This window comes from Lithobates pipiens, unplaced genomic scaffold, assembly GCF_037356315.1.
Source record: "Lithobates pipiens isolate NorthernLeopardFrog02 unplaced genomic scaffold, aLitPip1_a1.2 Scaffold_8, whole genome shotgun sequence".
NCBI lineage: Eukaryota > Metazoa > Chordata > Amphibia > Anura > Ranidae > Lithobates > Lithobates pipiens.
Window position 1 is genome coordinate 180566349 of NW_027507903.1, and position 16497 is coordinate 180582845.

General features: G+C 45.0%; 1 protein-coding gene across 1 annotated transcript in view; it reads left to right on the forward strand.

Moving 5' to 3' along the window:
• SLC2A13 (solute carrier family 2 member 13) overlaps nt 1–16497 on the forward strand; it is a 310239-nt gene that overhangs the window by 286684 nt on the left and 7058 nt on the right. The window contains exon 9 of the mRNA XM_077471319.1: nt 3817–3969. Within this exon, the coding sequence (XP_077327445.1) occupies nt 3817–3969 (153 nt within the window). The remainder of the gene's footprint in view (nt 1–3816; nt 3970–16497) is intronic.

Genomic DNA, 16497 nt, shown 5'->3' on the forward strand with positions numbered 1-16497 from the left:
CTCTTAAGGCTCCAGTTAAAGAATTACTTTCAGGGACCCAGTGGATGAGCCCTATGAAACTATACTCTTTTTCACTATATGGACCGACTGCACAGCCTGTTGTGGTTGCCATGGCCGTGTGTGAGACATTGGGTCCAGATGTCTGGCTAGGAGCCCTAGAGGTATTAGAGGTAGTTCTCCCTCCCAATACCAGTTGGAATTATTTCCAGCAGCTGTTCTCTACTGTGTGGGTGGCATCAGCGATGCACTCTGTTAATTTGCACATATTGTACTGCTTGTAGAAAAACTAAGAATTCTTTGGCTAAAGTTTCGGTCTGTAAGAAAAGGCTAGAAAGAATGATTTTTGAAAGTGAACGCCTTTTTGGTAATCTGTGGATACTACGTTAAGTAGATCACAGGTGGAAGAAGGAAATCACTCTTTTGTCCCAAATAGGCTTCTTTTCTTTCACCAAAATTCTTTGTCCTCCAAACCCTCTACATGAGGCCACAAGTCCCCTTCACTATGAAGGGCAATCCCACTGGGATCAGTGGGGGGATTTGTTTGCTGACCTTTGCCAACAGCTGGTGCCAGGAGATTACAGACGCCTGGATATCGGAGGTTATTTCCTTCAATTACAAACTGGAATCTCAGAACCCGGCCTCCCCCTTTTTTTTGGCTGTCAGATGTGCCTTTTGTCTCTTTAGTGCAGAGTGCACAAAGCTGTATCCCAACTTCAGGGTCAGGCTCATTCTGAACCTCAAATCAATAAAATGCCCCAAGTTACCAATCAATGGATACAACAGGTGAATGCTATACTTGTAAGGGACAGGAATGTATCGGGTAAATTCACCAATATCTGGCAAGAGTGGTTAGAGAACCTGGGAGTAGCTTCTCCTCTACTTGTTCTTACCAGAGTGCTCCAAGTCTAGGAGAGGGGACAGGAATGCCCTAGATACAGGACTTGAGTGAGATTGGGGATTTCAGGATACAATGGATACTGCCTTGGGATGGGTATTCACATTGTTCATTGAGGATGCCTTCTTAGAGGATAGTACGCACTTTGTGAGGTGATTATTCTTTGTTTTCTCTGTGCTATCTCTGATTGTTTGTACCTTCTTTAATTTTTTGCACAATAAAAAAAAATTCTGATCAAAAAGAAAGTCACAAAGTTCCAGATGGAAACTGTGGCCCTCTGGCTGGAGAAAGTGGGGGCAACCACTTTCAGTTTGGGAACCTCCCCTTCAGAGCCACGGTCCCCCTGAGTCTTTATGACTATTTTTTTTTTTTAACCAGGTCTCCTTTTCTTTGTTCCAGGGCATGTTGGACAGTAATAGCTGGCAAGGTTATTTGTACAACTGTAACAGCAGTTGTAAAATTACTTATTTTTTTACCTTTTCTCTATTGTTTTGGCTTCAGGAAAACCTTTTCTTGCTGGAAAAAATGACAAATGACAAAGACCTAAATTCGGTCCTGAGCTACTAGCCAGGCCCAAAGGGTTACTCGACACCAGTTGCCCCACCCAACCCCAACCCTGCCTCAGCCCAAAACACGCCCTCACAAATTATCTCATGAAATTACACTTAAATGTTTTATGCAGAATTAAGTTATACAAATAAATATTAACAACAACTTTATCCATGCCCACCAATGCAGCCTGCCTATGCCCAGCAATGCAGCCTCTGCCCACCATGCATCCTCTGCCCTCCATGCAGCCTGTGCCCTCCATGCAGCCTGTGCCCTCCATGCAGCCTGTGCCCTCCATGCAGCCTGTGCCCTCCATACAGCCTGTGTCCACCATGCAGCCTGTGATCAGAGCGGAGGGAACAAGGTGGTAACGACTTTCCTTTCAATTGCTGTGTTCCTGCTGCTCAATGTCACAGCTCCACCCCCTGGTCAGGGAATTTTGATTGACAGATTTCCCGCCTTGGGATTGGATGGATGATCTGTCTATCAAAGTCCCGGGACCAGGAGAAGGGTCTATATAAGACAGCGAGTGGGGGGGAACACAGCAATGTGAAATGAAAGCTGTTATTACTCTGTTCCCTGCACTCAGATCATCCGGACGGCTGTCCCTTCTCTTCCCCTCCGCGATCACTGGGAGAAGAACTTCTATACAACAGAGCAGTGTCCTCTACTCGCATCTGTCAGATGCGAGTAGAAGACAGCCGATCGGCTGCTCCTTTCACAGGAGAGTCTGTGCTGAATGATTATCAGTGCAGCCCCCCGAGGATGCCCACACTGGACCACCAGGGATGTCACTAGGACCACCAGTGATGTCACCATCAGGTATGCCACCCTAGACCACCAGGGATGCAATCAGTGCCCACAATGGATGCCAATCAGTGCACACAATAGATGCCAATCAGTGCCCACAATGGGCATCACTGATTGGCAGGCATTATTATTTGGCACTGACATCCATCCGTACCATCATATACTGTACATTTGTGCTGCCTATCAGTGCCCATCCATGCTGCCTATCAGTGCCCATCCGTGCCACCTATCAGTGCCCATCCGTGCCGCCTATCAGTGCCCATCCGTGCCGCCTATCAGTGCCCATCCGTGCCGCCTATCAGTGCCTATCCAGGCCGCCTATCAGTGCCCATCAGTGCTGCCTTTCAGTGCCCATTAGTGCCACCTATGTGTACCCATCAGTGCCGCAAATTAGTGCCCATCAGTACCACCTCATTGGTGCCACCTCATCAGTGCCACCTTATTAGTGCCCATCAATGCAGCCCCATCAGTAAAGGAGAAAACTTACTTTACCACATTATCGGCATATAACACGCGCCGGCCTATAACACGTACCCCAAGTTTAGGAGGGAAGTTTAATGAAAAAAACTTACATTTAAATGCCCAGCAATACAGCCTTATCAGTGTCCATCTGCAGCCTTGTCCAGTGTCTCTGAAGCCTATTGTCTTTGAAGCCTGTTGTCACTGCAGCCTGGTGTCACTGCAGCCTTTTTATTTAAATTTGGCACTGCTCTCTGCTGATTACGAGAGGAGAGGAGCCGAGGCCCCGCCGACATACACAAAGCCGAGTGTACTCGGCAAGGCTCAGCTCCTCTCGCAGTCCCGCCCTATGATGGACATAACACAGGTCAAATAGTGGGACTAGGCGGGACTGTGAGCGGAGCTAAGCGCTCCTAGCCGAGTGTGCTAGGTTCGGCTCCTCTCGGCTCCGCTCACAGTCACGCCCAGTCCCTGTGTTATGTTCATCATAGGGCATAACTGTGCGAGGAGTCGAGCCTAGCTAAGTACACTCGGCTATGTATATCTCGGGGGTGCTCGCTCCTCTGCTCACAGTCAGCGGGGGATCGGCGTATAACATGCACCCACGATTTTCCCCTGATTTTAAGGGGAAAAAAGTGCATGTTATACGCCGATAAATACGGTATTTACAAAGTTTTGTAACAGAAACAAATAAATAAACTTTTATTTTTTTTTTACATTTTTAATAAAAATCCCAGAGGTGACCAAATACAACCAAAAGAAAGCTCTGTTTGTGGGAACAAAATTATAAAAATTTAGTTTGGGTACAGTGTTGTATGACCGCGCAATTGTCATTCAAAGTGCGACAGCACTGAAAGCTGAAAATTTGTCTGGGCAGGACAATACCATACAATACAGGGCACTTATACACCTGCCCTGTATTGAAGTGGTTAAATTAACACATTTTTACAGAGCTGCTGTCTACACTGCTGTGTTTGCATTATTCAGTAATTTACTCAGCATGAACTGGCCATTGAAAGTTTCTTGACAAAAAAAAACTGCTTTTGTTTGTATTTGTTCTATAATGATGAATGCTTGACACTTAAAATGTGTATATTGCATAGGAATGGGACCAATGCCTTGGACTGTCAACTCTGAAATATACCCACTGTGGGCAAGGAGCACAGGAAATGCGTGTTCATCTGGAGTAAACTGGATATTTAATGTGGCGATTTCACTCACATTTTTACATACAGCGGAATATCTTACATATTACGGTAAGGACAACACCATTTTTTTCCTGTGTTAGCAAGCTTTTCCAGCACTGCTTGTACCATTATGGAGAGTATTTTTTATTTTACATTTCAAATAGTTGTATGAGTTGTACATTCTGCTATATCTGCACAAGAGCATTTGTAACAGTAAAATATGTAATCAGTTATGTTGTACTTCTGTGTTTGCTTTGTTGCTCAAAACTGTGAACCGACTGGTGGCTAATCATGGGCACCACATTCCTTAGCGCAAAGGCAAAACTTTTTTTGAGTTTTAGACAGAGTGGAGATGGATTAGAACACTTCTCTGTGCCCTCGATACAGAGATTTACCCTCCCTATTTGTCCTATTTACCATTATTGAAAGTGAAAGTAATGACTGGGAGAGCAGCAGACTGTGTGTGTGCTCGATCTCTCTGTCTCCTGTTGTGTATCTGGAGTGAGAAAGGCTGTGTGCCCGGGCTGTACACAGTAGGGCAGTGGCAGCAAGGAAGTGAAATCCTTATGTGTCTTTTGACAATAGATGCAGGAAAAACTTTCAAAAGGGTGACCTGGAGGTTCCTGCAGCTTACCCTGTTAAAAACAGGCTTAGCATCCAATATGCTATCCTGCATTATGGCTCTCTATTTAGATCCTTCCGTCAGAATCTGAGTTAATGGTTGCCTATTCCCAGTTTTGAAATCAGAAATGGTACTAGCCAGGGTTTCTTCTTTCCCATCCTCTTTGTACCTTAACAGTGGAACATCTTGCTGGGTCATTACGTCAGAATCCTAATATATCTGGCTTCAGATAGGTTCCCATCATACAAAATGTGCTATTTGCAGACAACCTTCTTCTATATATATCAAATCCTCATCCTTTTCTTGCCTTCTATTCTACAAAAGTTTCAGTGTTTTGGTTTAAAAAGTAACTTTAGGGTGAATCTCATTAAGTCCGAGATTTAAAATGTCTCGCTATCTCCGACCCAGCTACAAATAGGAATCAATTTTCCATTTTGAGATCTGTTCTTCCATACGCCATCTCGGGGGCTACCTTTTCACAAATTTACCTAAAATTTTTCAATTGAACTACCCTTAAATAATTCTGAACAAACTTCAACACCTATTCACTAAAACATTTGTTGTGGTTAGGTAGGATTAATTCCACTTCCAACAAACAAACAAGATGTTCTCCTGAGGTTCTTACACATCTTCCAGACACTACCAATTGTTGCTAAGGCATATTTTAAAATGTGTTAACTGTTTAATGTTTTTATCTGGAATACCCGTTGCCTTCTAATATGCCACAGAATTCTGTTGTTCCCATAGACTAAGGGAGGGACAGGATCCCCTCATGTAAATGTATATTCTTGGCAGTAATTACAAGAATAGGATGATACACCCATCACTCCCAATAAAACTTATATTTGAAAAAAAAATTACAATAGTAAATTGGTTTCACCATTCAAATATGAAAGTATGGCTACAGTTGGAAGGAGAAATTACTTCTACGGACCTTGGGTTTTCCCAGGCCTCAGGAAAGACCTTAAAACTCCTCCAGACCATCTACTGGGGACAAAATGATGTACAAATTTTAGGTTTCCCACTATATAGGTCCTATTGCACCGCTTTTTAATAACCCAACATTTCCACATGCTGTACAAGCTTCTGCCTTTGGCCCATGCCATGAAGGCATACATCGTAGAATAGTCATGCTAATACAGCCAGAACCCAGCCCTCATCCTTACAAGGGTAGGTCTACTGGAACCCAGAACCATGGGCCGTTGATTTCAGGATACACCAACTTCACTTATTCCTTCAACCTAATCCAAACACTTGAAGGATTCGATCACAACCTACCCCATTTGAGGCTCTTCTTCTTCAACATCCCCTACCTACCCACGTAATATCAGCTATAAACTCAGTTCTGCAATCCCAGTCCCATACCTCTCTCCCCTCCAATCTCCTTGAGAATCAAAGTCAGAAATGAAGTCAAAACAAACAAGTAACATAGTAGCTATTTCTATTTATTTCTTGCATTCCCTGTCAGACAAATTTGTGAGTGTGAGAGCTAACTCTTAATAAACAAGGACATGCTTTTTTTTTTTTTTTTTTTTTTTTTTTAAATACTTAACCCTTTCATTTTAACCTGTATAATCACTAATTAACAGTTTCATCTTTCTCTTATATTCACCGACTGACACAGCTTCTCTCTTTGGACCATTGGGTTGTTATGCCACCTTCAGGAGAGGACTAGGCATTACATGTTAACATGTGATAATAAAACTAGAACTTTCTAGTTCCGCTCAAGAGGCGGTCCCTTAGGTAACAACCCCTCAGCATGCTACTGCAGCCTCAGTTTTATTTTGCCTAGTGAAGGAGAAGGACCTAGGAACCCTGCGGGCCAATCGGTCCATGGTCTTTTCTGCAGAGGCTTTGTTTTTTGCGCAAGATGAAAGATCCTGTAATCTGCTATCAACAGCCGTCTGGGTGACAGGCTGGATACTCTTATCCTTGTAGTCTCCCCAGCCCAGCCAGCAAGCGTGTGCAGGTCGCAGCTACGCCCTAGACCGGCCACGACATACCTCCAGCTCCAGAGGTGGTCTGTGAGCTTTTATGCTCCGGGGCGCACATATGACCGGGCTACTGATGTCTGCGTCACAGTATGCCGAGGCCAGCAGCCATCCTGTACTGATCAGAGAGTGAGTCTGTAATGGAATGTCTCCCAGCTCTTCAGGACTGGTAAGTACAGCTCTCCCTGCCTCAGGGGGGCTGAGCAGCTGGGCATTCCCCAGGAGGTCGATTCGGGGGTCCCTCACCTCCATCTCTTCTCTCCCTGTCCCTATCTTCCCTCACCCCTTCCCTGTGGGGGATGCTGTGTGTGGCTGATTAGCGGTGTGTGTGTCATGTGCAGGGGCTCTCCGGGGGGGCTCTCACCTGTGGTGGGGCTGCACTGGCTGGCTGTGTCCTGAGTAGTGTTTTTCATGTCCCTGGGGGTGGCTGTGAGGCTGTGCCTGTGATATCTGCAGCACTGATTCCTGCATTTTCTAGCTCTGTCCCTCATGGGTTTTCAGTGTCAGCGACCATCTTAGTATGGGCAAGGGAAAGCATGCTCTTTTGTTTCGGCGACCATTTTCCCTGTGATTTGTCCTTATACTGGATGCCGGCAGCCATTTTCTAGAAGCCTGAGCATGTTTTTTTCATCTTCTCTAGAGACCGCATGTGTTCCTGTAATCCGGCTGCCATTTTCCCAGTGCTTTGTCCTTCTGCTGGAAACTGGGTGGCCATTTTCTTTGAGCCTGAGCACATTGCAGAGCGGTTTCAGCGCCATTAGCAGCAGCTTTGAATGACACAGAGCAGATTCCTCTGCACCTGGGAGCTGAAAGAGAACACGAGCACTACTTGCTGGACAGTGCAGGACCTGTCAGGGTGGTGAGTCCTGCGGGAAAGAGCCCTCAGCCAGCAGCAGTAAGGTGGGTGGGACCATCACTGTCCTAAGTCCCCTTCAGGTGGCAGATGGGGTAGGGTCAGCATGGCTTCAGAAACTGGTGTTTCTTCCCCCGAAATCCAGGAAATTGCAACCGGTCCGCGGTTGCGCAGGAATGCGCAGTGCCCTTGGACACTTTGTCGGCGGTCCTCAATTCGTTTGTTGCCAAGATGGAGGCAGTGCATGGGTGCAAGGTGCTTAAAAGTGGCCCCTGCCCCCCCCCCCGTCCTCTGGGGAGAGCTCTGACGCAGACTCAGGCCCTGCTGAGGCTGGTGACCCCTGCTCTGATGTTTCAGATGACGCTGACCAGGACCGTTCAGACAGTGAGGATGAATCCCCGTCCGGGTCCATGCGTGACAAAACGCTTGTTGGAGCACTTATCACAGCTCTGCGTGACACCCTGAAGGTTCAGGAGCCAGCAGATCCCTCTGCTGATGCTGATGGGTCCCGTAAGCCAGCCATTCACCTAAGGTGTTCCCGTATCTGACTGACTTATTTTGACAAGTTCATTTATAAGGAATGGGGTCGACTGCAATGGACCTTTTCGTTCCCCAAATACATGGCGGTGTGTTGCCCCTTTGAGGAGAGCCTTCTCAAAATTGGCTGGCTCCTCCGGTCGTGGACCCCCCAGTATCCAGGTTCAACAAAGTAACCACGATCCCGGTAGAGGGGACTCCTGCATTTAAGGATGCCACAGACAGGAAGGCCGAGGCAGTGGCTCGTTCCTTGTTTACGGTTGTGGGGTCAACCATGCGACCAATACTGACATCCGCACTTGTGTCCTAGACACTGAGTGGGCAAAACTGTTGCACCACGAATTGGGAGAACAGCAGGCTTCTCCTGTCTGCATGGAACTAGCAGACCAACTAGTGCAAGGCCTTAAGTACGTTTGTGACGCGGTCCTGGATACCCTCCCCCTGTTATCCAGGGCTTCAGTGTCAGCAGTGGTGCTGAGGCTCCTAATTTGGTTAAAATGCTGGTCTGCTGACCAGGCATCCAAAAAAGCCCTGATGGATCTTCCCTTCCTTGGCAACTGGCTCTTTGGAGCCTCTTTAGATGACATTATTAAGAATGCCACAGGTGGTAAAAGTACTCTACTCCCACAGGACAGGAAGGCTAAGGAGCCACGCCGTAGGCAAGGGCCCTCTTTTTCTGCTCACAAATGGCTTTTTTGTCCGCCCGGAGCTTCGGCTAAAAGTCCCCAATGCGTCAGGACGACCACGGAAGGACAGGAACGTCCCTGGAACCGCAAGCCTAACAAGCTTGCGAACAAAAATGCTACCGCATGAAGGTTTGTCCCCACCCATGACTCGGCTGTCCGACCAATGGGTCTGCGATCTGATTTCCTACGGCTACAAGATAGAGTTCCTCTCTTGGCCGCAAAACAGATTCTTCCCCTCCAACATACCCGTTTTCCCGGTTTGCTGGGAGGCCCTCTTGGGGGCAGTAAGGGACCTGCTGAATCGCGGGCTGATTGTGCCTGTTCCTGAATCGGAACGTTTCCAAGGGTTCTACTGAAACCTGTTTGTAGTTCCCAAGAAGGACGGGGTACGTCCAATCTTGGATCTAAAAGCCCTCAATCACTTTGTGAAAGTGCAGAGTTTCAGAATGGAATCAGTTCACTCAGTAGTCGCTGAACTCCATCGAGGGGACTCCCTGGCATCCTTAGACATCCAGGATGCATACCTGCACATACTCGTATGCCTCCGGCATCAAAAGTTTCTGCGATTTGCAGTCAGGGAAGCCCACTACCAATTTGTGGCTCTCCCTTTTGGTTTGGTATCAGCCCCCTGAGTCTTTACCAAGGTATTGGCTCCTGTGTTGGAGTTGCTACGGTAACGCGGGATCGCGATCGTGGGTTACCTAGACGATCTCCTCCTGAGAGCTTCTTCCACCTCAGAGTTAGAAGAGGATGTTAGCGATCACCATGCAGACCCTGCAAGAATGTGGGTGGCTGCTGAACCTAAAAAAGTCGGTGATAGTACCGACTCAGCGTTTGGAGTACCTAGGCTTGCTGCTGGACTCCAGAGAAGAGAGAGTGTTTCTCCCTTCAGACAAGCTGCAGACTCTCAGAGCTGCGGTAAAACTGCTGATGAACTGCAAGTGGTCGTCGCTGCGCTTCTGCATGTGAGTCCTGGGACTCATGGTGGCCTCCTTCGAGGCAGTACCATATGCCCAGTTCCACACCAGTCCTGCAGAAGGAGATTTTGACAAAGTGGGACAAGTCTCTGTTGTCCCTGGATCAACAGATCCAGGTGAGCCAGTTAGGGGTTCCCTGATCTGGTGGCTGAGGTCCCCGGTGCTTCAGTCCGGGAAGTCATTCCTACCTCTGAAATGGACGGTGATCACAACAGATGCCGGCCTATTCAGCTGGGGTGGAGTGATGGGAGTTCAGTCGACTCAGGGCCTCTAGTCGACGGAGGAATCCAAGTTGCCGATGAATCTGCTCGAACTGAGAGCGATCAGGCTATGCTTCTCCACATGGTCAATGAGACTGCAAGGGCGTCCGATTAGGATCCAGTCAGACAATGCAACTGCTGTGGCATACGTCAATCACCAAGGAGGAACAAGAAGCTCGGCCACCGCACGGGAGGTCGCTCACATACTTCGGTGGGCAGAGAGACATGTACCGGCTCTGTTGGCCATTTACATCCCAGGTGTGGAGAACTGGCAGGCGGACTATCTAAGTTGTCAGATACTGGACCCAGGAGTATGGGCATTGCATCAGGTGGTGTTCAGGCTACTGTGCCTGCGGTGGGGCACACCAAATGTGGATCTTCTGGCCTCCTGTCTCAATCGGAAGGTGCCGAGATTCATGTCCAGGACAAGAGATCCGTGGGCAGACGCGCTGGTGGCTCCGTGGGATCAGTACAAGCTGATCTACACCTTTCCTCCACTGAAAAAGAGTGGAAGCCGAGGGGATCCCAGTAATACTGGTTGCCCCAGATTGGCATCAGCGTCCTTGTTACGCAGACCTAGTGCGCCTGGTGGCAGACACTCCCTGGCGACTGCCGTTGTGAGAGGACCTTCTGTCTCAAGGTCCGATTCTCCATCCTGCTTTACCATCGCTGGCTTTAATGGCATGGCTATTGAAAGCCAGGTGTTGAGGAACCGGGGTCTGTCTGACTCGATGATCCCAACTATGTTGAGAGCACGGAAATCTTCTTTTTGGTTTGTGCAAAATTTATAGCGTCTACAAAATAGGGGATAGATTTATGGCATTTTTTTTTTATTATTATTAATGGCAGCGATCTGTGATTTTTATCGGGACTGCGACATTATGGCGGAAACATCGGACATTTTTGATACTATTTTGGGACCATTGTCATTTATACAGTAATCAATGCTATAAAAATGCATTGATTACTGTTTAAATGACACTGGCAGTGAAGGGTTTAACCACTAGGGGGCAGTGAAGGGGTTAAGTGTGTCCTAGGGAGTGATTCTAACTGTTAGGGGGCTGAGCTTTAACACACAAGACAGTGATCACTGCTCTCGATGACAGAGAGCTGTGATCTCTGTCCTGTCACTAGGCAGAACGGGTAAATGCTTTGTTTACTTTGTGTAAGATTACATTATACCGTATGTAATGTGTGTGTTTCACTTTTTGAATTTGGCACCGTTCTTTGTCCTCGTGCGTCGCAACGCTCGCAGTGAACGGAGCGGGCGATGTGATGAATCGAGCGAGACACGTCTCGCTCGTACAGCACAGGGACATCGCTGGATCCAGGGGACAAGGTAAGTAAACCTCTCCCTGCATTCAGCGATGCGGTCCCGAGTCTGGTTCGGGGTTACCGCTTTTGTTACAGAATCTCCACCCCGAGCCAGACTTGGGAATACCGCCAGGGGGGGGGTTAATCCCTGACAGTGACAGGGCTATGAGAGTGAGCACAATAAAGCTTCTGTCATTGTTCTTTTCTATCCGAGCCAAAGCACACAATCAAGGATTGAAATATACATATATTAATTGAAGAAAGTGACATAATTTTTTAAGACAGAGGAGAGGGGGAGTGTTTCAAATAAAGAAGTGACTGCTTTTAATTGTTATCAAATTGTTATGGGGAAAGGTCAGCCTTAAGCCATTTGGCCTTCATTGGTCCCTGAGTCAGCAGAAGCTGTAGTCTGCTAAGTGCTGCTCCAAGTTCCAAAGAAAACAAGGTAGCCAAACTGTTATGAATGTGCAAACTTTTAGGTGGACTGCACCTTCTTGGCCTAGTTACACAGTCCATATCATCTATACACTTTACACCATAACTGGATAACAATTATTTTTACAATAAAAGCACCAGAAGTCCAGTAATGTTCTTGTGAAAATCATCACGTTGAAATGCTACTAGTATTATTGCCTGAGGTGCAAACATAGAGAGTACATAGAAGAAACAGAATTCGCTCATGTGACAAAGAAAACTGCTTGGACATGCTTGCATGAATAAAAACGTAAGGCCTCATTCACACTGACACCGTCAATTCTGCATTTATATGCATTTACAGACATTTCAAAATGCATGTAATGATTTTTCAATGGTGCCATTTACACTGTGCATTAACCTGTATTTAGGTGAAGTCAGTTTGGCTGAGTTTAGAGAAGACAGAATTTCATGCGCCCAGGTCTAAAAATAGATAAAAATACTTTAAAACCTCTAAATGCAGAAAAAAGTGTTCTGGGAAGCATTACAATTATTTATACATTTATAAAAGCTAAATACAGGGAGTGCCAGTGTGATTGACGCCTAAAGCTGTTAAATATCCATATAAAGATAATGTGTAATTGGTGAGGTAGAACATTCTACTGTTGACCATGTAGCTAGAGATGTCTGCTCCTTCACCCTCTCATGACCTAGTGACCGTTTCTGTCCAACAGAAGTATAATTTGTGTTAGATGACTAAGATTTATAGTGCAAATTAATAAGTGCTGTTTTACAATGACTGATTCTCTTTAAGAACAGGCATAACGATGCACTTAACAAACGATTTCCTTCTTGCTCTATTATTTTCTAACGCTAATGTAGATTTCTGAAGTGGTTAAAATGCATTCAGCCCTTCTGTGCAATAAATAAGATGAGCAAAGATGAACATCTGTGTTTGGTCACAATAATATTTACAGTAATTACTGAGAATTTGCAGACATTCCCATCATTAAGCAGCTCTTTGTCAGTGATTTTGAAGGCTGACACTCATGCATGTTTTCAGCTTTGTGTTAGAAGCTTTTCTGTAAAAAGATTTAAATCTAGTATGACCTGACCATATTGATTATGCCTGTATGTTTATCAAAGGTTGGTTCACAGCTTACATCTTCACTTTACAAAATATTCACCATTTTGAATGTTTTCTGTGCTGAATCTCAGATTAATAGTATACTGCGGTGGTCTCCAAACTGCAGCCCTTTGCTTGCTTTTATCTGGCCCTTGGGGCACTATTTCATCCACTGATCCTAACAGTGTGGCATAATTCCCCCCCCCCCCCCGTGACACCAATGAAAGGGCACAATCATTCCCAATGACAACGATGACGGGGTCCATTTTCTCCCAATGATGCCAACGCTAGACCCTAATTCCTCCCATTGGTACCATCAATGGGGCACAATGACTCCAATGATGGATCCCAATTCCTCCCTTAGACGCCAATAATGGTCCCAATGACACCAATAATGGGGCACTATTCCTCCCAGTGACACCAGTGATGGGGCACAATTCCTTCCACTCACTCCAAAGATGGAGCATTGTTTTTTCCCACTGACATCAGGACCTTTTCTATGCCCCAATGGCCACAGTTCGGTCCGCCCAACGTCTGCGGGACCGTAAACTGGCCCTTTGTTTGGAAAGTTGGGAGACCCCTGGTATAGAGGATTTTACAGGATACCGGGTAAAAAAATGCATTACACATATGTTGCTTCAAAGTAGTTTTATACCCTTACATATACCGAGTAAAGTGACTGGTCTCGAGTGATACACAGAAATGAAACAAATCCTCCTACAAAAGCTGTATCTGCTTATCTGCAATCTTCTCTTGTCTACATCTGTTCAAAGTGTAAAAATTATAAAACCTTGCCTGAGCTGTCAGAAAAATGGGGAAGAGCTGAAGTTACACCCTGCATAGCTCAGTGAGAGGAGCTCTGAAATCTGATTGGAGGGAAGGGACACATCCCTGTTCACAGAGCACACATGAACAGAACTGAGGCTGTCAACCAGCTGGAGCTCTTTCCCCTGTCACCTTATTTCTCTTGGTGTCAGGAAACCTTATTAGATGTGATTCAAGCTGATATAAGAGGAATGTAGGAAGAAGACATAAATAACACTTAGTGCTCTTAATTGAGACAAGTACACACTATAGAGGGATATGTGTTGTTCATATGTCATGTCTGAAGTTTACAACCACTTTAATGTTTTCATAAATCTGTGCCTCTAATTGCTGCAGTTGATGGCTCCAGCGATGTTTTAGCTTTAGTCAAAATGCTGCTTTTATCTTTATGTTGGAAATCTCTCACGTGCACGTAGAATACATTTTATCCACTTAGTTTAGAGGGAATTTTTTTATAATGGTACAACGAAAAGTCTTTTTCTATTAAATGCGAACCATATATTGTGGCTAAGCAGAAACCTCTGTCAAGAGCACAGCTATCCACACGGGTTTGTAAGGCAGGGGCACTCACTACATTTCACTGGGAATCACAGAATGAATGCAAATGGCCATTATAGATTGCTGATCACCTGGGAAAATACACTCTGCACTGCTAATAATTGGAAGAAAATGCCTACCAGGAAATGTAACAGCCATGTCCTACACACAGGGTCATTTAAATTGTTGGACCTCAGTGTATGAATATAATCAGAGTCTGCTGTGGTTACAGTAAGCAGATGGTTAGCAAGGTGAGGGCTGTTCGCTTTGAATAAAATAAGTATAAAATGTTAATGGAACAAGGACTTAGGCTGCATTCACACCTGAGCGTAGCTTTTTCAAGCGTTTTTTTGCGGCCTTTTTTACCGCGATTTGCGGCCTTTTTTACCGCGATTCGCGGCGTTTTTTACCGCGATTGCGGCGTTTTTTACCGTAATTCGCGGTGTTTTTTGCCGCATTTTGTCGCGAATTTGTGCAGGGCAAAAGGTCACCAATGTTAATTGGTGTTAGTGATGTTAGTGATGAGGGTAAAATTAGTTGTTTTAGAATATGTTGGTGCTATGTTACTAAAACATAGATTGCCAGCTTTTCCTTAGGTACCTATTACCATGGACTGTTTTTTTTACATAATAAGCATTAACAAATACTTTACATTTTAGGGTGTACATTTGTAAACCGGCTGCTTTAGGCTATGCAGGGGACAATCTTTGGCAAGAATGTGTGCACTGGTTCATATCTTGTTTGTTTTTTCTATATTATTGGAGCTTTAGGATTGAGCACATTTTCTTTAACCCCTTCCCGCCGATAGTACATATATGTATGCGGCCTCACTGGACTGGGCTTTTTCCGTGGGGCCACATATATGCATATCTTTTTGCTAGGAGCATGCCATACTAATGATCAGGAACCAAAAGTCACGGTTTTGGGTCATCTGATTGCGGTGATAGCCTCTAATTGGTTATCACAGTGATCAGTCACTGTGAAGCCCACCCCTGTTTTCTTTCTTTCTAGATGGAGAGAGATGCATTGGGGGTTATTTACTAAAGGTAAATCCACGCTGCACTACAAGTGCACTTGGACGTGCAGTCGCTGTAGATCTGAGGGGAAGATCTGAAATGAGGGGAAGCGCTACTGATTTTATCCAATCATATGCAAGCGAAAATGCGGTTTTATATTTTCTTTGCATGTCCCCCTCAGATCTACAGCGACTGCACTTCCAGGTGCACTTTTAGTGCAAAGTGGATTTGCCTTTAGTAAATAAGTCCCACTGTGTCACTCTGTCCTTGCAGGGAGAAAGAAAAAAAATGTGAGTAAAAAAAATAAAGAACAAATAGCTAGATCAAGGTTTCATCTAGGTCAGTGGCAGGGTTATGCCCATGTACGCATGATCGGACTTTCCGACAATAAAACTGCGGATTTTTGTTCGAAGGTTGTTAGCTCCAACTTGTCTTGCATACACATGGTCACGCAAATGTTTGCCAACAATTACGAACGTAGTGACATACAAGATGTACGTGCTATCTCCATTAACAACGCTAGTTTTCCAAGACTGAGCGCTTCCGGCTCGTAATTGATTCCGAGCATGCGTGTACTTTTGTGCGATGAACTTGTGTACACACAATCGGAAAGTCCAACAACAAAAATTTGTTGGCGGAAAATTTGAGAACCTGCCAGCCAACATTTGTTGGCGGAAAGTCCGACAACAAATGTTCGATGGAGCATACACACGGTCGGACTTTCCGCCAACAAGCTCACATCCAACATTTGTTGTTGGAAATCCAGATCGTGTGTATGAGGCATAAGTGTTTTAGTCAAGTAAGGGTCAAAGTCATGGTCAATATATTTTGGGCAGGATTTAAAACAAAAAAAAAAAAGCATTTTTTAATTACTATCACAGTTTCAGTTAATGTGACTGTTTTAGGCAGGATAAAAAAAAAAAGCAAAATGTACACTTAATTATTTATTATTTGTATTGTTTCTGGGCTGTACTATGGGTACAAACAACAACCAACATACACATATGTGGTATTGCTGTGGTAGGAACAAGAAAATGTATTTTGCGTTGTTCTTTGGTGGTAAGTTATGGTAGTAGAAAGAAATATACAGCTAAATTTATAGCAATTATTTATTTATTTTACTATTTTGGGCCAGTTTTCCTTTGATACTAAAAGAAAAATCAGGAGATATCCATTACCATTTACCACCAAATGAAAGCCCAATTTGCACAAAGTAGTTGTGATGATGTGTATAATTTTACTAACACGTGTCAAAGTTGCAAAATTGTGCTTAGGCATTAACATTTGTTTTACCCTTAGGTGCGAAGGGGTTAATTTTGGCCAGTAGAGGTAGATGTTATGGCAATAATGTGCAGACATTAGACATTAGGCATTTTGTGGCCTGCAAGCTAAAAAAAAAAAGTCTCATGAAACATAAGTAATATGTAAATCAACCTTAC